Here is a 25,280-nt window from a genome sequence, read left to right as displayed (position 1 = left end):
CGCCGCTCCATCCCGCCCCACATGCACCCGCAAAGCCGGTACAGGGGGCACCTGGTAAGACACCCGAAATAATCCAGTGGAAGGGCGTGGAGTGCATCCACCTCACTCGGGTGCATCTCCTGCGCGCCCAGCCGGCGTGTCGCACACGCGTGTGCACACATGTGCCCAGGGGACAGCCCGGGTGGGTGTGCACAGGCACAGCCGCGCAGGCAGGGCGCGCCCCGCGGCTGCAGCACTGCCACGCGTGTGTGCCTCCCCACGCCCGAACCAGTGTCCTCGCCCACTGCTTCAGAGGAAGGGATGAACCCTAGAGCATGGGCACGCATGAAATCATGCAGCATTTTCTACCGCCGATGTGACTGTGCACAGCATGAGCCCACAAACACGAACCTCTGAGTGTGCACACGCGGTCACACACAACGGGCACTGCTGAAATGAGTGCATCTATAGATACACAAGCACACACAGAGACACATTATAGACAGACTTTCTCAACAAACGGCAATTTAGATCCTACCTCCTCTGCCTTTTCTCTTTCCGTAGGCGATTTAGACTAGGAGCTTCACAATAAGCCATCATCTTGGATCAGATGCGTTTAATAAATAATATATTGCCTTTCACATATTTTCATCCGAGGTTCCTCTTCGGATTTCATATCACCCATGCAGTAAAGGGACGGGTTGTACTGCTGGGGAGGACTAGGATAGGGAAGAACAGAGCAATGGGTCAATTTCTCACGGACTGTAGCCGTCTGAGTAGTATTCCAAGAGAGGGTAAGAAAAGGGACTTTATCTGGTTTTTGCTCTTCTCCTGGCTCGCATCATTGGGGTTGCTTCTAGTTTTTTTAATTAGGGAATGCCACTAGATGAAGAGACCATCATTGTCCGCAATGCGTCAACTCCCAGCACAGAGGCTGAACGTATCGAAGATTTGGAGGGACCCAGGAGTGGTTCCTGTGCCTGTGGATGGCTGGGTGAGCATCCCTTGCCCCCGGGGAGCTGTCACCCGGCGAGGCTTCGTCCCCGCTTTCCTACTGGCAGCCACCCCGCCATGAGCGAGGTAGGGTTTTGTCTGCATTGGGCAATGCGGGTGGTAAGAGTGGCGACAAATGCTTTGGGCTGGTTTTCCTTCTCCCCCCGAAACACCAGCCAAGCGTTACCTTTGGGGCTCCCTGGAAAGCTTTCGGGAAAATGGCTACGGCTCTGCCCGCCTAGGAATCCGGGATTTAGCTCCAAATTCATCTGAACCACCGTGCCCTCTCGAGCAGTACTTGCAAGCACAGGAGTAGGAGCAAAGTTCAAATATGATTTTTTATGAAATAATGAGTTTATTGTCTTTGGGAAGGCTATAGCCCCGTGTAAGTAGGTATTAGCTTTGTGCCGTTCCTTGCGGTTGTTTAGACTTTTTGTGTACGCCACGAACAACCATATCTGAGCCTATTTCACATGTCAGAAAAGAAGGCGGCCTCTGCCAGCCTAATTATTGTTACTGTTGGGAGCCGTGGAAACGCTCTTCATTAAGAAACGAAGACTTAGGTTGAAACTGCAGCCAAAAGGCATTTTAATACGGACCTGTAAATCCGTGAGATTTTTCTTTTAGAAATCATATTCTGAAGTATCAGACTAAAGGCAATGTGTAGTTTCCTCAGGCCTTGGAGCTCTGGCCAGTCTGACTGCTCGGGTGTTGCAGAGGCCGGCGGCACTCGGCAGAGAAACCTCCCATCAAGATACGGGAAAAATCGATCTCATTCTCGTCCCAAAACAGTGATCAAACAGCTTAGACCCTGCTACCAGCCCCTCTGAGGGGGTTATCCTCTGAGGTCTATATCTGGGCAAAACCCCGAACCGGTTCTCACTTTTCCCTCCTACAAATCTATGCAGAAACAGCCATGGGGACTGACTGGTGGAACAATAAGTCCCACCGAAACCTCTGTGTTGTTCGGGCTCCTGTGCCTGCAGCACCTCGGGGCGAGCCGTGGGCCCCAGCCTCCCCTCAGCCGCTCGGAGCCTGGGCCTCTGTCCCGGCACCGCCCGCTGCTTTCTCCTGTCGGGGCAGCGCCTGGACAAGGCCAAAGTCAGGAGCGCTGCAAGGGCAGGGCCCGGCCCGGCCGCCTGGGGAGGCACCGGCGCCCGACTGCGCGGCCCCTGCGCCGCCGCGGCACCCGCGCTGCCGCGGAGGCGGCTGGCACACGGCGGGGCGCTTTTCCCGGGAGAGGAACCCCTCGGCCGTGCCCGTGGAGCAGCCCTGCCCCGGCCCGGGGCGGCGGGCCGCAGGGCCCTGCGGGCCGCGCTGTGCCGTCGGGGCCGAGCGGCCGGCGCTGAGCGGGCGCTCAGGTTACGCGCGGGCCTTGCGCGGGGGTCACGTGCGCTCTCCGCCGGGCTGCGGTCGGATCTGCGGCTCCGGGGGCTGGCGGGGGGAGGGTGGAAAGGGGGAAAAAAATACTAAAGAAAAAGGTTTATTTGCTAACCACTTTCCCCATCGCTGCTCGAGCAGGTTACTCCAAACCACAAAACAAGCCGGCGCCGCAGGCTCGCCCTGGCGTGCAGGGCAGCAGATGAAGGGAGCGGCCGGGACTCACAGAGCTGACGTCTTTACTAGGCGTTATTCCTTTATTTTGCTGCAAAATGGTGTTTACATACAGATAAAAGAAATCGATCTTAGTTTAGCACCGCTTGTTCTCCGGGGAAAAAGAGGGTGGGATGCGGGACAAAATCTATATAAATGGAGAAAGAAAGGTAAAAAGCTGATAATACTTGTTTCTGTGCTGGTCCGGCTCGTCTTCTTCATCTTGGCTAAGAACTCAGCGCTGCCTATTTACGCAGGGATCCTACGCGTTTCGAGAATTTGGTTTAAATGGTAAAAAGACACACTCCCCGCGTTTCACTGGCGCCTACGCCCTACTCTAGGGGTGAACACTCCGGGCACAAGTTCATGCAGGAACGGGTGGACTCTGCTCTAGTACATAGAAAGAGCCTGCTCTCGCATTACTACTCTTTTCTTTTTCATCCTCCGGTTCTGAAACCAAATTTTAACTTGCTGATCGCTTAAATTCAGTCTGTTTGATAGTTCTTTCCTCTTCTGTCGGTTAATAAACTCATTGAGGAGAAACTCGTTTTCCAATTCAGCAATTTGTTGTTTTGTGTATGGTTTCCGTTTCTTTCTTGATCTCCCCTGGGTGGGGCACCAAGGCAAACCTACAACAAACACGTCGATAATTTAGTGGATCAAGTCTGGGTATGCAAACATAGGAATATGCAAAAAATAATAATAATTTTAAAAAACACCCAAAAAACACCCAAACCCAAGAAAGCAAAAAACCAAAAACCGCAAGATATCAGAGCTAAATTAGGTCGGAAAACTGGGCAAAGAACATCTGACAGCACAATTTCTATCTAACCTCCGAGTAAGATTAAGCAATTTTTTTGCTCCGAAAGAGTTACAGGGAGGGTTACAGGCACAATTTCTATCTAACCTCCGAGTAAGATTAAGCAATTTTTTGCTCCGAAAAAGTTACAGGGAGGGTAACAAAGTAATCACAGGCATCTCTTAAAAAGAACGTATAGCTAGGTCGCTTCTAACTAAAGCGAGATATTTAAGGCATACCATCCTGCACTGAAGGTCTGAGGCATGACTGGACTGCTGCGGGCTGAACTGTCAGGTTCAAGTTGACGGGATTCTTGATGTCCTCCTTTAAGCTTGAATTGCAGGAATTCACTTCAAAAAGAGCAGCCGAGCCATGCAAACTTCTCTGCAGGCTCGAGTGGTCATACTTTACGGGCTTTAAGTTGGCTGTGTGAGTAACACTTGGGTCATTTGCAAAAGATTGCCTCTGCCTGCATCTCTCCTCTTGTTTGGAGCTCGTATCGTGGGCGTAATATTTATTGTTGTCTTCCAGGCACTCCTTGTTGCCGTTGGAGCTGATGTTGATTGGAACGGAGCCGGGGAGGTAAGGCTGCGCCGCGCCGCCGAACGCGTGGCTCTGCGGCTGGGCTGCGCACGAACTTGAGCAAGTCCAGGGGATCGAGCTCCGGGGGTAGGAAATGGTGGGCAGAGCCGCCAATTGACTGCCATTAGCCCGCAAATTAGGAAAATAAAAGGAATCTGGCGATTGCAAATTCAAGAGAGAACCAACGTAGCCAGATCTGTAGAGACTGCGATCACACATTTCCAACAAAGGACTTCAGCTGTTCTTACAGCGGTATTTAGTTACAACAGGGAATAAGCTGAAAGCCTGAAACGATTGGACGAAACTTTGCAGACAGGTTCTTCAAAGCCGGTAATTTCAGCACCGCCTCCAGCGACCGAGCCACAGAGTCCCCCCCTCCCCACCCTTTTTTTTTTTTTCCTTTCTCTTCACCCCCACTTTTAAAAAGTCTTATGATAACACTTGAAATATGAAAATATCGAGCTCGCAAGGGGGAGGGGAAACCATGGTCTCTGCTTCTATAAAAGTGGCCTGGGTGGGTTGGCAGAGCTGCGGCGCCAGCGGAGAGATGAGCGGAAAACAAACATTAGCCGAGAGGACAGGGCAGCCCCGGGTGCAGCCCCCGTGCCGGCGGTGCCCCCCGGCCGGCAGCACCCTCCGGGCCAGAACCATACCCACGGTAAGAGTGAGCACCGAGGACTGGAAATAACTTGTGATGTCTGTGAGATGTGGATATTTAGGGCATACGTACGTACTTCTGCCCCTAGCTGCATGATATGCGTCCGCATATGCGTGCAAATAAAGTCTTAATGGATCGGATATTACCGGGATCGTCATTCTGGCACACTAGTGACCAGTATTCTCTTAGGTCCTCACGTCTGCCCTTTTTACCCCTTTTGCCTTTCATCTTCACTTGGAAGCCCTTCTAGGCAAACAGCGTTTCTAAAACTCGGAATCTGTTTTGTCTTTGAATTACAATCAAACAAACATCAACAAACAGAGAATAACAACAGCAACAACAAGGAATTACTTGAGCAACCCTCTGAGATAAAATAAAAAAAAATAAACAGATAAATAAAATCGAAAGAATTCAAGAAAGAAAATGCCAGGTTCTGCTCTTCAGCAGAGAGGGTATGAATGCAGCAGCGGGCAGAGGGAGGGGAGAGTCAGCCTCATCTCCCAGGTTTTGGATGAGGAGTTTTTCTCTCATGTGAAGAAAATCATCCCTCACTGTTTTATTACTGTGTCATTTTGGAGAATTACACGTATTTTTATATTTTTGATTGATCAAATAAGAGCTCGTTTATTCCATTATCTCTCTCATTTCCCCACAGCCCCAGAGTTATTAAAATCATATCTGAGAGCATCCTCACAGAAGATTGCTCGTGTCCTTTCCCAAACCGTGCGGTTCGCGGGACAGGGAAGAGGCAAGGCCCCGTGTACTGCACTCAAAGACCCTGGCAGGGAGCTGGAATGCTGGAGAAGGAGTGGAGTACCCATGGGCGCTCCCTGCCCCACCACCCCACAAATCCGCAGGACACTCTGGAGGCCGATTCGCCCCCCGGACCGAGCTTTTCTGCCCTCGGCCTCTCTCCCAAGGTCTCCCCGGGGTGTGCGAATCCGGCGTCAAGCGAAGCCTTAATGCCCGGGCTTTCCCACTTTCATTACCTCGGTTAAAAACTTGAACCTAGTTAGCAGGTAGGGTTAATTTTCCCTGTTATTATCCTCTTAATCACAGTTTTAATCTTGGTTTTATTTCTAAGGCGAGATCAGAGACGCTGCCCTTCTTGACATTGTCCTAATCAAATTCATCTTTCTGTTTAATGGGAAATTGAGGGAAATTCTGCAGTAATTTCATTGCCCTGGAAAAAAAATCTTTAAATGATTGCTCTCTCCTAGACCACACAGGACCACACAAGCACCGCTGGAGGATATTGCTGACCACTGCCTTTAATTTTTATTGTTTGAGTTATGTCTACCAATTGAATCTCCCTCTTATTAGCTTGTATTCTAACTTTGTGTTAGAAGATGGGAATATTTTTTTTTTATAATGTATTTTACGAAAGAGCTGATTTTCAGTTCTTGGAAGAGAAAAGGAACATTCAGTTCAAAGGCTATATTTTTGTCTGCAATAAACACAAGGAATGGATGTGAGTTCCCAGTTACCGGAAAGAAAGGTGACACTTCAAACTAACTTTTATGGGGTTAGAGAAAACAGAGCTTTCAATTAATATTCAACTCATTTGTAATTGCTAATTAACACAAAAAAAAAAAAAAAAAAAAGGAAAAAGAAAAAATATAACCTAATAAAAATCTGAAATAGCTGGAGACACTCACAGTTACGGAAAATGTTTAAATCTACATGGAAAAACATTTACAGAAACATCATGTTCCAGAGGCGGCTGGCCTCGGAGACGAGGGGAGCGGGGTGGAGTGGAAGGAGAGCCTCGTTCGGGCTTGTGCTGCTTTTTCCAGCCGCAGCCGGCTGCTGGTTTGGGGGCGGCGTGTTAATGCCTCGGGTGTCCCCCCGCCTGTGTCTGTACAGGAAATATCACCACTGAGGAGCAGGGCGACCCGGGGGCCTGCTTTCACACGCTCCTTTCCTCTTTTCCTCTTTTTTTTTTTTTTTTTTTTTTTTCCTTCCCTGTTTTTTAAACAGGCGTCCGGATAGGCCTGGACATCAGAGCTGGCCACACACTGTAATTTCACTGGCATAGTCTTCCAGTTTACAGACGAAGGGCGCTCTGCGTGCGACCCAACAGCCTCCCTCGCTCGTTTATCACTCGGGAACGCGGCGCCCGAAGCGAGGAGAAGGCTTCCCTGCCTATGCCGGGGGTTGTCCAGGAGATGGCAGGATTGCCTCAGACATGGCTGGGAAAGAGCGCTGCCTGACAGGAGCCGGGCAATGCATCACTGCGCCACTGTGCATTTGCAACTCGGTTTGTCGAGGTACATGTTAATTATCTGCAGTAACCCGCGCTACATTTCGGACGAACCTTCATGCCCTCTTCTCTAAACACGGGCCGCTGTGGCCGCCTGCAGCTGGGGCTGCATCCCGGCCCCGGGGCCACATGCAGCTGATGTCCTGAAGAGCCCAAGCTGTGGCCAAGGAGGTTTTGAACGAGGCTCACCAATGCCCCAGCTCCAGGCTTAGAAAACCTTTTTAATCTCAGCCGGTAGGTAAGGGGGCAGCTGTGCGCCTCATCTTCCTCCGGCCTGTAGCTGCTGGCTTCTTAATGATTCTGCACGGTCTTACGAAACTAAAAGGCGAGTCCTCTCCATCTGGTACCGATTTGCCAGACAGTTCGGGTTTCCTTCTGCCCGAGGAAGGCGGCTTTGGCTCGGCAAGCTGCGCCTTCTGAAAGCACGGAGCCCGGCAAAGGCAAAGGTTAAGCCTGGAAGGAGGAAGAGAGCAGCCCGCGATGGCTCCGCGGCCGGGGAACAAAACAGCTCTGGCAGTGCCCGGCCGTCCGTCTGCAGGGAGACTCGGTGGGAGGAAAAACCTCTGTAGAATTAATGGCAGTATGTGTGGGTGAGTGGGGGTGCCAAGGAGGAGAAGACAAGAATTTAAAACATTCGCAGAAAAGAAGGTTGCGTCAGCAGAGCGGGCTGTTCCAGGCACGTAAATGACGAGCGACACAAGTGTCCTTTTATACTAAAATTGAACAAAAATGCGCTTTGCGATAAAATCTGTACTGCTCAGAAATGGACTTTTTTCCTATTTTCAGGGAAAACAAACGTCAGGAACGTGCGAGCAGAGTAGAAAGGGGAAGGAAGAGGGCGGAGGAGGCGGAAGATAACCTCCCGATGGAGCCAGGCGGCTGCGGAGAAAACCGAGGGGCATCGCTCCGGGCCGGCCGCCGGGGAAGCGGCAAGTGCCGGGACATTTTGGAAATGGAGAACAAAGGGACGGCCCTCGGCCGCCAGGCACCGGGCAGGCGGAGGGGGCTCGGAGGGAGAGGGGAGACACAGCCTTTCTGCTGCTTCCCAAACCCCTTATTGCTCGCCGGCAGCATGTCTTTCTCACTAAAACCCTTTCCTGCCGACAAGATACTCTCGGATGCTCTTCCTCATCCTTTAATGCCCCTCTATCTACCTCGCATTTGCTAGGAACGGCGTACTGTGTCCCTGAGAGGATTTCAGGAGCCCGCGAAACCCCCTGCGGCAAAAGAAGGCGAATTTCTTTCTCTTTTTATGTACAGCGAAAAGAAATATTTTTATTAAAGATGGTTCAGGAAAAGATTTGCAACATCGTTAACAGTTTGAAATTTCAGATTGTATTTCCAACACAAAGTAAATGCTGAATTTAAGACAATTTAAAAAAAATGTTTTATGGAGAAATAGGCTTATCGTATGTTTTACCACATACAAGGGTAATCAAAATGTTTAGAGCAATAGTATATTATAATAAATAATACTAGTTTGGAACACATTTTCATAATTAGATGAGGCACATTAACAGAGAGGATACCGCTTCTCTCTCCTGGTTGTTGATAAGCGCGTCTGATCACCCTGTGTATATCATAACATGCACACTAGATTTAAAATAATAAAAAAATCGACAAAATCTTAGCCTTTCGGCCCATATAAATTATGGCATCTTTTGAATTTCCTTATTTATTGCTTCTGTCATAAACACCCGTTTAGTTTTGTAAATTAAAACCTAGCAGTGACCTTGGCTTGTCCATCAAGGAGTTTTTGGGCGTGAGGAAGTAGAAGAGTCTCGGGCTGGTCCAGGGAAGAGCGAGCATTCCCCGCCAGGTCTGTGCGGGTCCATACACACCTCTGCAGGGGCAGCCTCTCCTCTGGCTGCAGGGCGAGCTGGCCAAGCCGTCCTGCCGAAAGCGCTGCCCCGAGCGCTCAGCCCGGGACACGAGAGCTTCCCTTTTCAGCCGGGCAGCGTGGACTCCTTGCACTGAAAACGAAACTGCGGCCGATAAAACCCACAAACCCAGGCTCACCCCAAACCTGCAGGAGCGGGGAGCGCGGTGGGACACGCCTGCGATTCTGAGCCCCGCAACAGCTGGGAGAGGTTCTCCCTTCCTCGACAAAGTAATTAAAAATTCTGCTGCAGCCAGTAGCCCGCCACTCAATTCTCTCCGGGTCCCAGTGGACCAGGCAAGTTTGGGAGAAGCCGGGTGCTGCCACGGGTCTGTATTCCGGCTTTCTTGTATTTCCGAATGATTTTTTTTTTTTTTTTCACTCGGCATGCTTTGAAGTTTACGATACCAAATCAAAACTGACATATTCTGGCACTGGCTGTTGCTCAGAGAAAAAAAAAAATTAAAAAAATCACGGAATACCCCTCAAAGATTTAAGCACTTTAAAAAATTATAACTTTTACCGTTAAACATATTTAAATTCCTTTATACTGGCCTAGAGGGAAGAACAGAAAATATAATTAATATTAATATTATTATTATTTTCAAAAAGAAGAAACTATAATTCAATTCAAAACTTGTCAACACTCCCTTACACTGAGAGAAAAATGCTGACTTTCACGGAAAACAATTCCCGAAATTTCGCCACCGCTGGAAGGACAAACAAAAAATTAAATATATTTTCAAGTTTTTTCGAAAGTCTTTAGCTGGTGGTAAATTGAGTTTATATTTTCATCACTGTCCGCAATTAATGTATCAGGACACGTTGTCTTTCAGTTTGGAGACTATTTTCTTATCCTTCACCCTCCTGTTCTGAAACCAAATGGTAACTTGTCTCTCAGACAGGTTTGTGGCTGCGGATATCCTTCGCCTCTTGTCCTTGTTAATGAACTTGTTAATGGCATATTCATTCTCGAGTTCTTTAAGCTGCAGTTTTGTGTACGGCACTCGCTTCTTCCTCCCTCGCCGGTAGACACACATATCGGGCTGGTTTAGTGCAACGTCCCCTATTGTAAAAGACATGATGTGAAAAATCAGAATTTTATTACAGGCTTTTAAAACTTAACCGATACTTGTTGGACACTGGCTTTCATGGGCAAATAAATAATGCCGGGTTGTTTACAGTTTATTATTATTTACACTGCCACATTATTTGCACTCTAGTAAAGCACCACCAAAACTTTGATGGACTGTCATCACTTTTCAGGCATGCATCGCTAACCGAGCATGCAGGGCGGTGGGGGCATTGGCTGGGGGCTGAGAGCGGCTCGGTGCTGGCAGCGCACACACAGAAATCGCTTTGGTGAGAGTTTCCCGGGTTTGTTTGCATGTGGTTTGTGCCTCTGTGCCCTCACTGCTCGCGGTCTCTTAAGTGCTCTGGGGCCGCCGGATCAGTCGCCAGCCGGAGAGGCAGAGGAGAGCAAGCCTTCGAGCCACCGTCCTGCAAACTTCAAACGCGACTATAAACCCGGCCACCGAGGGAAGCAGCGGGAGAAGGAGCCCGAGGCCGCCCCGGTGCTCGCGGCCCGGGGGTCGGTGGCCTTGCGCTGGTGGCGGGGATGTTCTGGGGTCAGTCCCGCGGGTATGGAAAGCAGAGGGTGAGGATTTTCTCGGGGGTAGACGGCCGAGGGGGGAGTGAGAAAAAGAGAATATCCACCGCCCCCACCCTGCTCTCTGCGTGTCTGTGCAGCGTGTCCAGCTCGGCAGGCCGCCCCTGCAGCCCGGGGGCGGGGGAGGGGACGGGAAGGCGGAGGAGGCGCGGGGGTGTTCTGCTCAGACCATTTCTCCCCCTCTCGTACCTGGAAAGGACGATTTCCAGAAGTGTGAGCTCTGTGTCTGATCTTTGGCACAGTAAACCTGACTATTCCAGCCATTAGCCAGAGTCCAAGACTGATAGCCCTCCATTGATATGTATGTTTCGTGTCTCGGTTCCCCAGAGCCGAACGTTGAGACCATGTCTATGTACCCAGGAACGTGCTGGTAGGGGGTTGTATAGCCCTGGTAGAAGGACACTTCCTTTGCCCTGGAGGAGACTTCATTGGCGGGGACACTGGAGCTGGTCAAGCTGGAGACGTCCATGTACTTTTCCACGGGAAAGCCGCCAATGGAGGCGTGGGGGGGAGACTTCAGGGCGTTTTGCTGTATCCCAACCCCGTGGGACATCCTGCAGCTATAGTATCCATTGCCAAAGTGATACCCATAGCCCAGCGCGGGGGCGGCGGCCGGCGTGGTGGAGCCCGGGCAGTCCTTGGTCGGGGGGTCGGGCCTCGCCGCCGCCCCCGAGCGCTCCCCTCCGCCGGCGTAGGCAAAACCCGAGGCGGCGGCGGCGGCAGCGGCGGCGGCGGCCGCTCGGCCCGTGTGCGCCGCCCCGAAAACGGGCGAGGAGAGAAAATTACGGCACTGCCCGGGGGCTCCGCCGCCGCCGCCGCTGCCGCCGCCGCCGCTGCTGTCGCCGCGCAGTCCGTCCATCTCCCAACTCGCTGCTTTGCTCATGGCCTTGCACATCGCGGGCGGCGGCGGCGGCGGCTCGGTCCCGGGCCGGGCATGATGCGGATGGTTATTTGCCTCCAACAGGTTGGATCCTGGCGGTACGTTTATAAAAACGAAGTCCAGGTTGGGAGGGGGGACCGGGGCGGGGGCGGCCGGCCCCAGATTAGTTTGCCTCAGCCCGGGGGGCTGCTCATAGGCTGCCGTCGGAACATGTGACCCTCCCGCTGCCCGCACTGCCCCTTTCGCCTCGCAGCCCCCCGGTCGGCACCGACGGCGCCCCCACCCTCTACTCCCACCCCCGCCCCGCCGCCGCGCTCCGGCCCCGCCACGGCCCCGGAGCTGGAGCGGGGGGAGATTGGGCGGGCGAGCAGCGGTGATGTCCCTCCGGACCAACCTAGGCCCCTGTTGCTTCATCTCCCCCTTCCTCCTGCTCGCGGCTTCAAAAAGGCCAGCCGAGTACCACTGGACCTTTTGAGGCCGCCGGCAGGGGCCTTTTTTACATCCACGGACAGGGGTCTTACCGGATCCACAGCGAGACCTTCTCCAGTTCATTGTTGCCTCTGCAAGAGGGGGAAAACCCCAACACAGTCTTTGCATTCCATCCTCCCCACCTCCCTTCTTCCCGGCGATATATGGAGTAGATGGGCTTTGTTCTATGGGAAAAGGGGTCCCCTGGCTTCACTGAACTGTCGGTCCCTGGGAGAACCCTCCTTTTAACCACCCCCCCTTGCCCACCGCACCCCCGATATTGCTGCCGGCTAGGAAAATGCTCGGGGTCTGTGGGCAGCGCAAGATGGTAAACCTGGCACTCATTAGATGTGGCTTTTTCCCCGTGCAGTGTCAGTTCATGTCGTGGTAAGGCAGCCTAGTTAAAACGCAGAGTTTGCTTACGCTGACGGCTGTTTTCGTCGTGACTTCCCAAGACGGTGGCAAATCCTTCTGTCGTCTCCCTTGACTGTCACACTGAATTGGGATAGAAATGCAGGAGCGCGAAATACTGGAAATGGAGAAAGCTCCGAAGACGGCTCCCAGCTCCAGCTCCAGCTCCAGCTCCAGCTCCAGCCCCAACCACAACCTCAACCACAACTCCAATCCCTACCCCTCTGGACCGAGTCCAGTCGCTCCGCAGTTGTGTATTGCACACTTTGCTCTCTCTTGGGCGCGGAGGGCAAGAAGTTGCTGGGAAAAGTGTCAGCTTCGCGGGGAAGGACAGGGAAACTCCGCGCCGCTGAAAACCATAGAGCTGGGGCTGTGTTTACTGTCCTTCCGGAGGCTCTGGCGCATGAGAGAGGAGAGGCAGGCGCCATGGAGATGGAACTCAGTACCGACACCACTGCGGGCGCTGGGGGTGCCCTTGCTGGGCAGCCCGGGCAGGTGGTGGCGGAGCTCCCCTGTCGCTGGGCTGCCGCGGGATAGCTGCTGGTCCCGCAGCAGCCGCCCGTCACGCAGCCCTACTTTGTAGCCGGTCTAATAATCGTCGGCTGTATCTGGAAGCGGGGTTTGGAATGACAAACGGGTGCCCACAATTACGGCAACAACCGAATGTTATAGACGAGTTCATGTTCATTAGCTCTGACCGCATAATTGCTATTAATCTTTCATAATCAGCTAAGGAGTGAGCCAGGCGTGATTACATGTTTCTCTCAGTTATAAGCCGAATCAGTATTTACTTTCAGGACATTAAACCCTCCGTAATTAGAAGGAAGTTTTGTCGAAGAACAATTTTCTCACCCTTTTATGTCGCTGCAAGGAACTTTCTACCGAAAACGTCGCTATAAAAAGAAGTCCAGAGAAACGAAGGACTTTATTTCTCCGGACGTCTTTCTATATGTATTCCCACATCCCGTTGTGTTTCCTCTTTCAATAAATGCAGTAAAAATTTCTCTCATGTCAGGACCTTTAAATAAGGCCGCGAAAGAAAGGAACACCTAAAGAGCAGGGTTTGGGAGCTTTTTGAGGTCGATTGCATCAAAGCAAACCACGGTGCAGCCGCAGCCACTCCAGTAGAGGTCTTCAGCCCTGCCGAGACCCCTGCTCCAGCGAGAGCCCCTCGGTGTACCAAAAACTCTTTGGGCGGGTTCATGACCAAAAGCCTCAATTCTATAATGAGCTGCTTTGTGAAGGGTGTAGAAAACAACATCGCCTTGCATGGCAGGATATTATACACAGGAATAAATGGTCTCATGAGCAAAGGTCGGTTCTCGGAGAGCACCCACCCAGTTTACAAGTAGCAGGATGGGTCCCGCACCGCCGGTGCAGGGGGCCGTGCGGAGGCCCCGAGCAGCTCGGCGCTTCCTTTGCCCAGGGAGAACAGTTCCCATCGGGGCTCAGCTCCGTGTCGGGCAGGGCAGGAGACCTGCCGCGCTGGCCGGGTGTCTCTCCCTGCGAGGCCGTCCTTGTCCTCTCCGGGCAGCGCTTCCGCGGGTGGCCAGCGCCCCGAGGAGTCGCGTCGCATTTTCCGTTGACACATCGCACGGGAATCTGCAGAATACACGAGCTAGAAAGCAACGCTGCAGGCGTGCTTGTGCTTCCCCAGAAGAAAAGGTTGTGGTCTTTTGTCCCCAAAAAAAAAGGTGTAGTTTTTTTTTTTTTTTTTTTTTTTTTTTTTTTTTTTTTTTTTTTTTTTTTTTTTTTAATTTTTACAATCCTGAAATAATCTCATTTAGACAAGTGCATTTGCCATGATTTAGTACAGCTAGGATTCCACTCAAACTTGTAGCACAGGCTTTTAGTATCTGCCTAGTATCCATCTCTTACAGAACCCCCCTCCCCCGGAATTTTTTATCTCCCCCCTCGCCAGAATTTGCCGATGGTAATTGTGTCGATAGGAGGTTGGTTCTTATGTTAGTGTTTGGTGTAAGAAAAAAATTCTCCTCCAGAACAAACACAGAACACAAACAAAACCACTCCATTTATATGTCTTCCAAACCTTATTCCGTTTCCACTGCATTCCGTTGTTACCTTTTAATTCGTATGAAATTTTAATAGCTAAACAGAACTTTCATTTTCTCCCATGCCTTTAAAAAAATAGCCAGTTATGATAACGAATAGATTGAACAGCAACACGTAGAGAATTGTTCTAAACTATTTCCCCCTCCAGATCTATGCCCACAACTTCTCACTTCTTTAGTTACTTCAACATTAAATAATCGGTTTCGAGACGGAGAAAGTTTTCTGGGGGCTCCCCGCGTGGTCTCGGTGCAGCGGCCGCGGGCGGCTGAGCACTGCGGGCGTTGAACTTGAGCTCTGGGGTCACGGGCTGGTGCTGGCCGCTCTCTGCCTGCCCCCGCCGCTCTGGAGCAGCGCGGGGACCTCGGGACCCTGACCTTGGACCAGCTCGGCAGCCTGCCGCAACCCAAACTGAGCCATCGGCCGAGTCCCTTTGCGACCGGGCGTGGGCTGTGTCGTTTGAGTGAAACCCCGTCTGTGTGCAAAGGCAGCCTCAGAACTTTCACCGGTGTAGTGTGAAACTCGCCTGGCGTCCGTGGATTTCTGTCTGGGCAGCGCGGGCAGGGACGGTGTGCAGGGCCCGCGGGACTCGGCGACACGCTGTGCTCGCGTCCTTCACTCGCGATTGACATTTCACAGACAATATAGACTGAACACGCCCCAAGACTGGCCCTATGCCGATATGGCCGCCTGAGGCAGAGGGGACAGACGGGGCAGAGCAGGAGCGTGCTGCGTGGGAGAGGAGCTGCCCTGCCAGGCGGCCTCCGGCTGGTGCCAGGGAGCGGGCAGGGCCAGCGGGCAGGGCTGGACGAAGGGTGGCAGCACCTGCGGGCAGGGCCGGGGAACCGGGAGGGCAGGGCCGGCGGGCAGATCAGGTAGGGCCGGCGGGCACCACAGGCAGGAGAGGCAGGACTGGCCGGACAGGACGGGCAGGGCAGGACAGGCAGGGCAGGACGGGCAGGGCTGGCAGGACAGGAAAGCAGGTCAAGGCAGGGCAGGACAGGGCAAGGCAGAGCTGGCAGGGCAAGGCAGGGCAGGGCGGGATAGGACGGGACGGTCAGGGCAGGGCAAGGCAAGGCAGGACAGTGCTGGCAGGGCAGGGCAGAGCAGGCAGAGGCGGAGCGCGCCCCCCGCGCCCCTCGGAGCGGCCCCGCCGGGAGCGGCTCCCGCGTCCCCGCGCTTCCCACCGCCGCCTTCTCCCGCCCCGCGGGCCGCGTCCCGGAGACCCTGCGCTACCACGGATGTCTCCTGCGCGCTGCCCTGGGGCCTTGCTGGCAGCCTGCCCCGCTGCGGGATGGGAAGCAGATATTCCCGCTCGTCTTCCCAGGAATGCTCTGACTGGTGAAAAGTTGCCCGGGATGTTTGTCTCATTTAATACGAACTTCGTTTCAATTAAACTACCTGACCCCTTTTCCCCGGGCAAGATTTAATAAATGAGTACTGAAATATTCTTTGATGCCTCCAGCAATAACTTTCAAGGTAAAAATCTGGCCAAAGGCCTAAGCAGCTATTTAAACTTACAAGAACAACTGAGTAAACAGAGTCTAACAAAAGCTCACATATTTCGGCAGTTTCTCGGCGGTCTCTGTAACTTCCTCCCTCTTTGCCCACTAATGTCGCTTCAATGTCCCTGGTTTTTCAGGCTTAGCTATTGATTTTGAACAACTGCAAACATTCGGAAATATTTTGTAGGCTCTGCTATTATTTTTGAAAGAAAAAAAAGAAAAAACAACAAAACACAACCGAACAAAAAATTGAACTGAACACCACAAAAGAAAAGTAACAATTAAAAAAAAAAAAAAAAGGCAACAAAACAACAATCCCAAAACATAAACTCCCCTACGCACACAAACACCAAGGAAAGAGATAAACATCAGTGCAGTAAATAGTTCTACTTTTCTGGGAATTTAAACAACAGACAACTAGTTTATTAGAGGGTTGAGGATCTGGGGTGGACTCATTAACTGCATTGCAGGGAACAGTTTTGTAACCTCACCTTTGCCTAGTGGAAGATTATTAACTTGTTGTATAACACTTTATAACCCTTGCATATGAATCTAGCTGTATTTTAAGATACTCTGTACATAACCTAAGGAATCAGTATTATTTAAAAGGTGCAAAGTATAACCCTAGTAAAGATCATTCATAGCCGCACTTGAGTGTAACTTATTTTTCTCACATTTCACATAGTCTTTTTCATCCGCTCCAAATAACATAAAACCCGTTCTCTCCTTTTTAGTGGCGCAGTAACATTTTTTGAGCCTAAAGCTGTGCCGGTTCTGGTGGCGTGCACACACGATTGCCTCCGAGCCGTGGTACCTCGGCTGCGGTTTTCGAGAGAGCGGGGGGAAAGATGCTTGCCGCGTTACAGCATGTAAGAAAACAGACGAGGGCGCCAAACGACAGCAATAAACCCGGCCGCAGGTTTCCGCTCCGCCTCCGCCCCGCCGGGAGCCGCGGCCGCGCCGCCGCCTGCTGCGGAGCCGGGCCCGGCGGGGAGCGAGGGCTGCGGGAGCCGGCGGTCTCTTTTGTCAGTATAGCCAAGGGAAGAAAAAACTGGCACCTCACCTAAGAATTGGTACGCGCTCCCGGACCCCGCGGAGCAGTGGCTCCCGGCCCTGCCGGGGACCCCGCGGGGTGTCTGCGGCCGCGGAACCTGCGCACCGCTCCTCTCCCCGCAGCGCCGGCCCGCTCCTCCGCCGCGCCCGCGGACAAGGAAAAGTTGACATTTACTCTTGTCTGGTTTGGGGGCTGTAAAACTCAGGACACCGCGTTGCTGTCTAAATTCACATTTCAAAGGGCTGACATAAAACTCTCATTAATAGAAGGCTGGATTTTGCAAACAACGCCTAGAATATTTCTTAAATATTTGGTGGAATGTTTAGGGGGATTTTAATAGGCTATTGAAAAAAAAATCTGACAAGTATCCCATTTTCGAAGTATGAATCATGCGCAGGAGCACAAGAACTTAGGAGATGCGTGTGACCAAGATTAGCAGGAAGAGCTCTCCTCATTAAAAAAAAAAAAAAAAAAAAAAAAAAAAAAATCAAACCCGCGTTTAATCACAGGAAATATTCATGTGTTTCTCCCGGAGATGAAATTCGTGCTCCCAGGGTCTAAACACTAGATGATGTAGGTGAAAAAAAAAACCACGGCGAGAAAAAAGGTTGGGCAGCTATCGAGGCTCACTCCAGAGATGCTAACGACAAAGGATTTATCTTCGTTTAAATGGTTGCCATCAGCGTCATTATTACTAGCAAAGTTACCACTGAAGGGAGACTTTCCGACTGTCACGTCTGCCGAGCGCGGCAGCCCGTGTCTCCAGCAGCGCGGCGACGCTTCGCCCCGCGGCACCGGCAAAGAGCGGAGGGATGAGCTAACTGAGCCACAGGTAACTTTGGAGAGAGGGTGTTAAGGTGATGCTTCTGATAGGTCGGAGCCTGTAGGCAATAATCCCCCATCCGTCATTTAATTCTATGATTATTTTTTAATTTTCGAATGCTTAGGTTTTATTGGTGGTGGGGAGGAAAGAAGAAAAGAGCTGGAGTGAGACCTGCCGGGAAAATGAAATGGATGCCCACGGAGTGTTTTAAATCACGAATGTATTTAATGTTCTCCAGTTATTTCCTTCCCCTATCATACCGTAAAACAGTCAGTATTTTCCCAGAGGGAAGAAAAATCCCGGGCTAGCTTCGTCGATAAGCAGGATTATAGAAAGTAAAAAACAAGATCGTATTTAAGGACGCAAGGATGACAAAGATAATAGAGTTGTAATATACTGCATTGTAACAAATATTTTAATCTTCGGGTAACTACTGTAGGTACACTTGAATCTGGGCAGCAGACTTGTAAAGTCTGGGCGTAAGGTTCGTGCCTGTGAGGGGGTGCGTGGGGGTGTCAGTGTAAATTCCTAAATAAAAGTACTAAAGTGGTCTGGAAATGGGAAAGAAAAGTAAAGAGATATCAGCGGCAGGATGTTCTCGATCCTCTGGTCCTCTTGAGCATTTCCTTGCGTTGTGATCTAAAATTCGCCTCAGAAATAATAATAAAGAAAAGTATTATCTAATATTTAGCATGTAGTTCTGTCCGAGGACAAATGAGAAAGAAGCTGCATCATTAGGACCTAAAAGGCAACAAAACAAAAATCAGAGCATAATGATGCACCTAAATGAAGGGGGAAATGTTGCACAGCTCATTTTATTAATCAGACTGTCAATTCCACCCCAGAGGCCAAACCCCAGAGCAATTCAAGCAGGATCTGATCAAGCTAAGGACAGGAGCTTTACTCCTCACTTCTTGTCTTTCTTTCTTTCCACCTGGATATATTTGTCTGCTCTGAAGCCGCCTTCATTATCCACTGACAGGAGCTTGTATTTATTTGCTTATAAACCTGTTACAATAAATGATTATTCGAACAGCGTCATTCGTACCTTAATGACGAGCACCACTTTTTGATGAATGACATTTCGGGCTAGAAAGGATGTATGGGTCATTTTGACCAGTCATTCCCTCGCTTTGGCATCCCACAATTTTTACACCTCCCTCAAAAACAGATAATAATATTTAGAGACACTTGCCGGGCTGAATGTGAATTAGCCCCTGCTGCAGCTCATCATTAGTACAGGACCAGCCCTGCAACTTTGACATTTTTTATAAAGCTGAGATGATGGAAAGAATAAGAAAAGAGATGATCCTGATGGAGAGAGGGCTGCACAGCCCTACAGCTGGCAAAAGGCTCTCGAATTTGTCAGACTCAGCTGGAAATGCGGTGTTGGAGGCCCTTGAAAATTCTCCGCACAGTGGTCGCCTCAGCCCGAGACTGACTGCCGCCTCCCTGCACAGCGCTATAGGGGACATCTCCGCCAAAGGCAAATTTGAAATAGACACTTTATTCAATCTCCAGCATCCGAGCAGTGAAAGCACTGTCTCCTCCGAAATCCCGCCGTCGGAAAGCAGGAAGAAAATCAGCCTTTATTCCGAAGTTGCTCAAGAGGCAGATATGAACAGTGATGTGGAGGTGGGCTGCTCCGCGCTCCGCTCCCCGGCCAGCCTGACTTCCTCCCAGCTGAAGGAAAACAGTAACAAAGGTAACTCTTCCTTTATCATCTTCATCTAAGCCCCGCACTTTGCCAACCGGCTTTAAAAACCAGAGGAAACCCACTGCCACCGCCAAAGTTGCCGGCCTCTGCATCGGCGCTCTCTCTTCTGCGAAGACAGAGCTCCAGGCTGTAAAATATTATTACAATTACTGCGCTACCCCAATAGCCGAGATACACTGTCCGGGCAGCTCCCGTGCCGCTGCCTTCGTGTGTGTGTGTGCATGCCCAAATCCATTGATATGTAGATATATATCCAGAATATAGGTGGGCACAAATATCCACCCACCTATATTTAGGCAAAGCTTTCTCCCTGTATTTCCCGGCGCTCTTGGAGATCTCGGCGTCTCTTGAGCTGTATATGAGTGTATATACATAGATTAAATTAGAGAGAGAGAGAGAGAGGGGGGAATGCGAGGAAACTGCCCGCATTTGACTGTGTGTGTCCTTCTCTGTGTATATGCAACGTGCTGTCTGTGTCCACCTCGGGCTAATTTGGCATTGTTCACTTTTCCTCTGCTTGTAAGAGGCGTTTTGAAACAGCCTCGTCCCCTTCCCCGTTCTTCGCGGGGCACGGTGGTTGTTACTGTTGCTGGAGGTGGAGGTTATTATTGGGAAGGTGTAGGGAGATAAACGGTGGATTTCCTAGGAGCCACAGTGCATGCCTTTTTCTTCAAATGTGCCAGAGAAAGGCAGGGATGCTCGACGTAACCCTAGAGAAAAAAAAAAAAAAAAAAAAAAAAAGGGGGGGGTTTATGGCTGCTTTTATTTTGTATGTCTCAAACGAAACTAAAGAACGGCAGTGGAAGGGGAACAGGCTAGCGCCGAGCCCGGGCCCCGAGCTGCGGCCCGCGCCCTCGCCCGCTCTCCCCTAAGCTCGACTGCCCTGCAGTCTCCAAGCCCGCCCAATCTGAAAACAAAGCAGTTACGAAGGATTAAAAAATACCAACCCAACCAACCAACCAAACGATAACCAACAAACCACCTCCAAATCCAAATTTATCGATTCTGTTAGCAGCAGGGATTTGTAAGAATGACAGCTGGCCTTGAGCACGGCTGTAGCGGGCCCGGTCCGGCCTGGCCGGGAGGATCGGGGGGCCAGCGAGTCTCCCGCTCTCACCACCGTGCCCTCGCCCCGCAGGCTACGCGGAGAGCAGCCCGACCCCCAGCGCCGCCGCCGCTCCCGCCGCCCCCGCCGCCGGCATCGGCAGCCTGCACAGCGGCGGCGCGCTGGGCGGCTCGGCGGCGGGGGCCGACCAGGTGCGCCGCTACCGCACCGCCTTCACCCGGGAGCAGATCGCCCGCCTGGAGAAGGAGTTTTACCGCGAGAACTACGTGTCGCGGCCGCGGCGCTGCGAGCTGGCCGCCGCCCTCAATCTCCCCGAAACCACCATCAAGGTACGCCGCGTTCCGCGCCCCTCAGAGCCGCGGCTGCCCCGAGCGTCCCGGGCCGCGGCCGGCTGGGCTCTCCGGCTGAAGGACTCGAGGGGCCCATAGCTATCAGCACCACTCGTGCTCGTTTGCTTTTCTGCATCCAACACTTTTCATTTGCTTCTTAAAAAGTTATTGTCATTACTGTTGTTTTTATTTTTCTCGTCAGTTTTTATCGCGTTCGCCTATTTCCTTAAGTGAAGAGGGGAGAGAATAAACGTAGGGGGAAAGAATGAGCGTCAATACCGTGAAGACCGAGTCCTGAGTGGGGAGGACGGGACGATTCGAAGGGAAACATTTATTCGGATCGAAGGGGTCCCTCTCGAGTAGAGGGAGGGCCGTACCTCTCCCCTCTGACAAGGTCACGGGAGATTGCTCCGGGAGGGAGAGGGGTAGCCTAGAAGCTTTGGCAATGTGTTTTGGTGGGTGCACGCCGGTGTCCGCGGGAACGGGCGCGGAGGGGCGAGGAATGGAGCGGAGCTGAGGCCGCGCTGTGCTTGTATCCCCGCAGGTGTGGTTCCAGAACAGGCGGATGAAGGACAAGCGGCAGCGCCTGGCCATGTCCTGGCCCCACCCGGCCGACCCCAGCTTCTACACCTACATGATGACCCACGCGGCGGCCACGGGCAGCCTGCCCTACCCTTTCCACTCCCACGTCCCGCTCCACTACTACCCGCACGTCGGGGTCACGGCCGCCGCCGCCGCCGCCGCCGCCTCGGGAGCCGCCGCAGCGCCCTTCGCCACCTCCATCCGCCCGCTGGACACTTTCCGCGCCCTCTCGCACCCCTACTCCCGCCCGGAGCTGCTCTGCAGTTTCCGACACCCCGGCCTCTACCAGACGCCGGCCGCCGCCGGCCTCAACAGCAGCGCGGCCGCCTCGGCAGCAGCGGCGGCGGCGGCGGCGGCCTCGGCGCTGGGCTCGCGGGGCGGCGCGGCCGCCGACTTCCCGTGCACGGCGGCGGGGCAGCGCTCCGAGAGCGGCTTCCTGCCCTACTCGGCCGCCGTGCTCAGCAAGGCCGCGGTCGCCTCGCCGGACCAGCGGGAGGAGGCGCCGCTCACCAGATAACTACCCCGGCCCGAGCCCGCCGTGTTTTGTAGAGGGAGTCGCGGGGGGATGGGGGGGTCGGGGCGGGGGGCGCCCCCGCGTTCGGCCAAAAAGTTCTGTCTATTTTTTTATTGCTGACCGCCCCGCCGCTGTGGGGCGCGGGACAGGCGGGGAGGGCGCTCCGCGGCTCCCGCGCCCCCGCGGAGGCTGCCCCGCGGTGCTCGCTGCCGGGCGCTGCCGGGCTTCGCGGGGTGCAGGCAACCGGGCCCGCGGGTCAGGGAGGGGCAGCCGGCGGAAGGGAATGTGTTTCTGGCCTTGTCTATTTTTTTTTTTTAATTATTATTATTGTTATTACTTCGGTTTGAGTTGGAGTGAATGGGAAATGTATCGAGTATTTCCGTACGACAAGCGGCAGCTAATGAGGCAGCCGCGTCCGGGCCAGTAACGGGAAGGGAAATGTGACACTGTCGGGATGGGGAGAGGCATTTTTTAAGATCGCGCTTTCTAACTACCATAATCCACGCTATCTGGGAAATACTTGAATCTCTCTAGGTGTAGGCTGCTGTCCTGAAGCATTTACCTTCCAGACACTTTTCTAAATTTAATTCTTTTTCTCGACGTCTTTTTCTTCTCTCGGTAAAACGGCTCTTGGATTTATTTCTCACGCATCTCTATCGCGCCTTTGCCTCTGAAAAGCCACCACTGGGTAACTGAGACCTGCTATACCAAACCACTGCTACTGGAGGGACTTCCTTGAACTTGAAGAAAGGCACATCAAAAACCACCAGTGTTACTGCCATGTCAATTTTGATGCTAATAATGTGCAGATTATGACGAAAATTGCCAATCATGTTCTCTGATGGACCTCCTTTGAATGTGGAATTGGAAAAAAGTTCCCCGCACAGAGACCTGCTGTCAAGTACTAACAACCCGCTAAGGGAAGTCATTAGAAGAGACAGATAAGAGACTTGGTACATAAAACATTGTTCTTGGTGCATAGAATGTATGTTATTTAATGTTATCTCTCTTACCTGAAGTGATTTCGCACAAGAAAGCCACTTTCTTATCATCTCAATTGCCAATTTTCATTTTGGTAACTTGGACACCCCGGGTAGACTTTTCTCTGTTAAGTTGATATTCTACCAATGTGAAGAGCCTCATTAAATCAAACCCAGATATTTCCATAATGCTCCCTACAGAGCCACTTCACTCTTCACATAATGAGATTTTTCTGAAGAGTTGAAGCCCTCATCTAACTTGCTATTGCTTGTTTAGGCCCTGTGTGATTGTGAATATACACACACTCACGTACACTCTAACAAAAAAAAAAAAAAAAAGGAAAAATAAAAAAGAAAAAAACCCCTCTATTATGTATTTCGATTAAGTGTCCTGAAATACTTCTATTTTTAAGACACTGGATTTTTTCGTATTCTAATAATGAACTTTCAGGAAATGAGTTTAAAGGCTATGCTGTTTTGTTCAGTGAACATAAATCATAGGTTGGTGGTTTTTTTGTCCAGTGGAACAGATTCTTTGGGCGGGGGTAGGTAAGGGCAAAGAAGAAACATCCCTAGGCTTCTGGAGCAGATTCCTAACAAGGCATGTACATTTTCTGGATAGAGAACTTTAAAGCACGGTAGAAGACACCTATACCCACAAATTTATCATTTTGTAAAGAACGAATAGGAAGACTACTTTATGTAAAAGTATCGATTATACCAGCTGTTGTTCACTGAGTTTACATTAAAATTTTTTATTAATATAATTTAATGCTAAAGAAAATAGACCAAAACGTAGCACTCTTTTACCAGCTTAACCTTTTCGATCGTTGGAATCTTTTGTTATGATCACACAAGTATGGGATGTATATACGACGATTTTGGCAATAATGTTTACATTTTTCCAAAATATAGATATATGTCTATTGAATGGTCGACGAGGACGCTGGTTGGTAAAATTAACATAAATTCGTTTTATGTTAGGTCCGTTGGACCTGGTTATTATATGAAACTGTAAATAAAGTCTTTGTGCTTTAACTATTGCTGGCTGTATGAACTCACTGTAAAATATTTTACAAATGTGCAATAATTATAAAGCTTTGTATATTACGTTATTTATTGTGTTTGGTCATGTAAAATAAATGTTATTTAAATCAAAGCGAGATTATTTGTTTAAGAGGCTGCAAAGCATTCCGTACTGATGTTTGTTTTTAAATATGGCATCCAGGGTTATGAGAACTTCTTAAAACAACATATTTAAATGCCTTTTAATACACATATCAGATGGATTAATTCGTACTAATCAGTATTTTTACTGCGAATGCTACGCATTACTCATGTTTATAGCAGATGTGTTCTAAGTCCAAACATTGGTTTAACATTAATTGGCTGGCTAAACAGATGTGTGTTTACAAATATTATAGAGATATTCTCTAAGAAAAAACGGAGAGAAATCATTCCGCCCGCGGTTAACGCCTTTGTCCGTGCCTGGGCTTCCCACTTAGGTGAGGAAATATTAATCGTCTTTCAGCCTGCAAAAGGTGTGCCTTTAATCTAGTGTCGAAAAGGCACCCAACAAACTCCCGGCTTTTCCTCTCCATTTGTCAGGCCGCAGTGATGCTGCGGCCGCTCCCGGAGCGGGCCCGCGGCGCGGCAGGGCCGGCACCGCGCTTGGGCCCCGCTGCCCCCGGCCTCCCAGCCCGGCCCAACTGTTCGTATATTTACAGATCGGCCGTAAAATCGATATTTCGATGGAAAAATGCAAGAGTCAATGGTGTGTGCAAAGCAGTCTATTTCTATTCGATTTGAAAACCAAGATGTCCCTTACACGAAATTTTCTTTCACCAACTGCTCACCCTGGCATTAATTACAACGACGTGGAAACTATTGGGAATACGGAGGCTGCTATCACAAGCCATTTTGGCCCTGTAATTTACCATTATTATTGCATTAGCTCTAAATGATACAAGCTGATACAAGTGTTTAATTGCAGTTTGGTTAAATATATACTGGAGTGATCCCTTGGGCTTTCCTTATCTAAGTTTTTTTCCCCCCTCCTTTTTTCTTCTTTTATTTTTTTTTCCTGAACGCCCCCCATTAAAGAAATACGATTATAGTTGCACATTTGGACTGGTGATGTATCACTCTGCTTTCCTGTGCTCTTTGCTAACGCGGGGGTTGTAACCCTTAAAAACAAAAGCATTGAGATAGATGGGAAAGCAAACAGGAAAAGACAGTGGCCAAAAAAACCCTGTCCAAAATAACAGCATGTTTTTTGTCTCTAGTGTGCAAAGAATGAAAAAATAATTCATCATAAAATGCAAGAAGACTGTCTGTCATCAAGCCCGAATTGTTTTTGACAAGAAAATAAATCTGTGGGTTGTTTAATATATTTTATATTTTCTTTATTTCGGCGCTAATAGAAAAACCAAATTAAATGTCCACCAGCGAGATAGAAATGCAAAG

At 50.8% G+C, this 25,280-nt stretch overlaps 3 protein-coding genes across 3 annotated transcripts; 1 reads left to right on the top strand and 2 right to left on the bottom strand.

The window, feature by feature from the left end:
* Positions 1-2,437: 2,437 nt before the first annotated feature.
* HOXD12 (homeobox D12) lies at positions 2,438-4,240 on the bottom strand. The gene is made up of 2 exons (XM_041403481.1): positions 3,604-4,240; positions 2,438-3,194 (listed from the first exon to the last, which is right to left on the bottom strand). Exons 1-2 carry the CDS (start codon positions 4,163-4,165, stop codon positions 2,956-2,958), a joined length of 801 nt encoding a protein of 266 aa, XP_041259415.1. The 5' UTR covers positions 4,166-4,240; the 3' UTR covers positions 2,438-2,955.
* A 5,321-nt stretch (positions 4,241-9,561) lies between these two features.
* On the bottom strand, positions 9,562-11,310 carry HOXD13 (homeobox D13). Its single transcript, XM_041403507.1, has 2 exons — positions 10,605-11,310; positions 9,562-9,812 (listed from the first exon to the last, which is right to left on the bottom strand). Exons 1-2 carry the CDS (start codon positions 11,308-11,310, stop codon positions 9,562-9,564), a joined length of 957 nt encoding a protein of 318 aa, XP_041259441.1.
* Positions 11,311-18,907: 7,597 nt separating this feature from the next.
* On the top strand, positions 18,908-21,837 carry EVX2 (even-skipped homeobox 2). Its single transcript, XM_041403690.1, has 3 exons — positions 18,908-19,331; positions 20,482-20,738; positions 21,283-21,837. The coding sequence occupies exons 1-3, from the start codon at positions 18,908-18,910 to the stop codon at positions 21,835-21,837; spliced, it is 1,236 nt and encodes a 411-aa protein (XP_041259624.1).
* Positions 21,838-25,280: the final 3,443 nt, after the last annotated feature.

This window comes from Onychostruthus taczanowskii, unplaced genomic scaffold (assembly GCF_017590055.1).
Source record: "Onychostruthus taczanowskii isolate IOZ18803 unplaced genomic scaffold, ASM1759005v1 scaffold20, whole genome shotgun sequence".
Classification (NCBI taxonomy): domain Eukaryota; kingdom Metazoa; phylum Chordata; class Aves; order Passeriformes; family Passeridae; genus Onychostruthus; species Onychostruthus taczanowskii.
This window is presented reverse-complemented; position numbering and strand designations above follow the sequence as displayed.

What these genes read in the sequence shown, in the direction of transcription:
- HOXD12 (XM_041403481.1), bottom strand. Translation starts at nt 4,165, where the DNA reads ATGTGTGATCGCAGTCTCTACAGATCTGGCTACGTTGGTTCTCTCTTG. An exon ending in CAGACCTTCAGTGCAGGATG is followed by an intron (nt 3,195 to 3,603) that starts GTATGCCTTAAA and finishes TGTTTGTTGTAG; the next exon opens with GTTTGCCTTGGTGCCCCACC.
- HOXD13 (XM_041403507.1), bottom strand. Translation starts at nt 11,310, where the DNA reads ATGTGCAAGGCCATGAGCAAAGCAGCGAGTTGGGAGATGGACGGACTG. An exon ending in CTGGAAATCGTCCTTTCCAG is followed by an intron (nt 9,813 to 10,604) that starts GTACGAGAGGGG and finishes CTTTTACAATAG; the next exon opens with GGGACGTTGCACTAAACCAG.
- EVX2 (XM_041403690.1), top strand. Translation starts at nt 18,908, where the DNA reads ATGATGGAAAGAATAAGAAAAGAGATGATCCTGATGGAGAGAGGGCTG. An exon ending in GAAGGAAAACAGTAACAAAG is followed by an intron (nt 19,332 to 20,481) that starts GTAACTCTTCCT and finishes CTCGCCCCGCAG; the next exon opens with GCTACGCGGAGAGCAGCCCG. An exon ending in TCCCCGAAACCACCATCAAG is followed by an intron (nt 20,739 to 21,282) that starts GTACGCCGCGTT and finishes GTATCCCCGCAG; the next exon opens with GTGTGGTTCCAGAACAGGCG.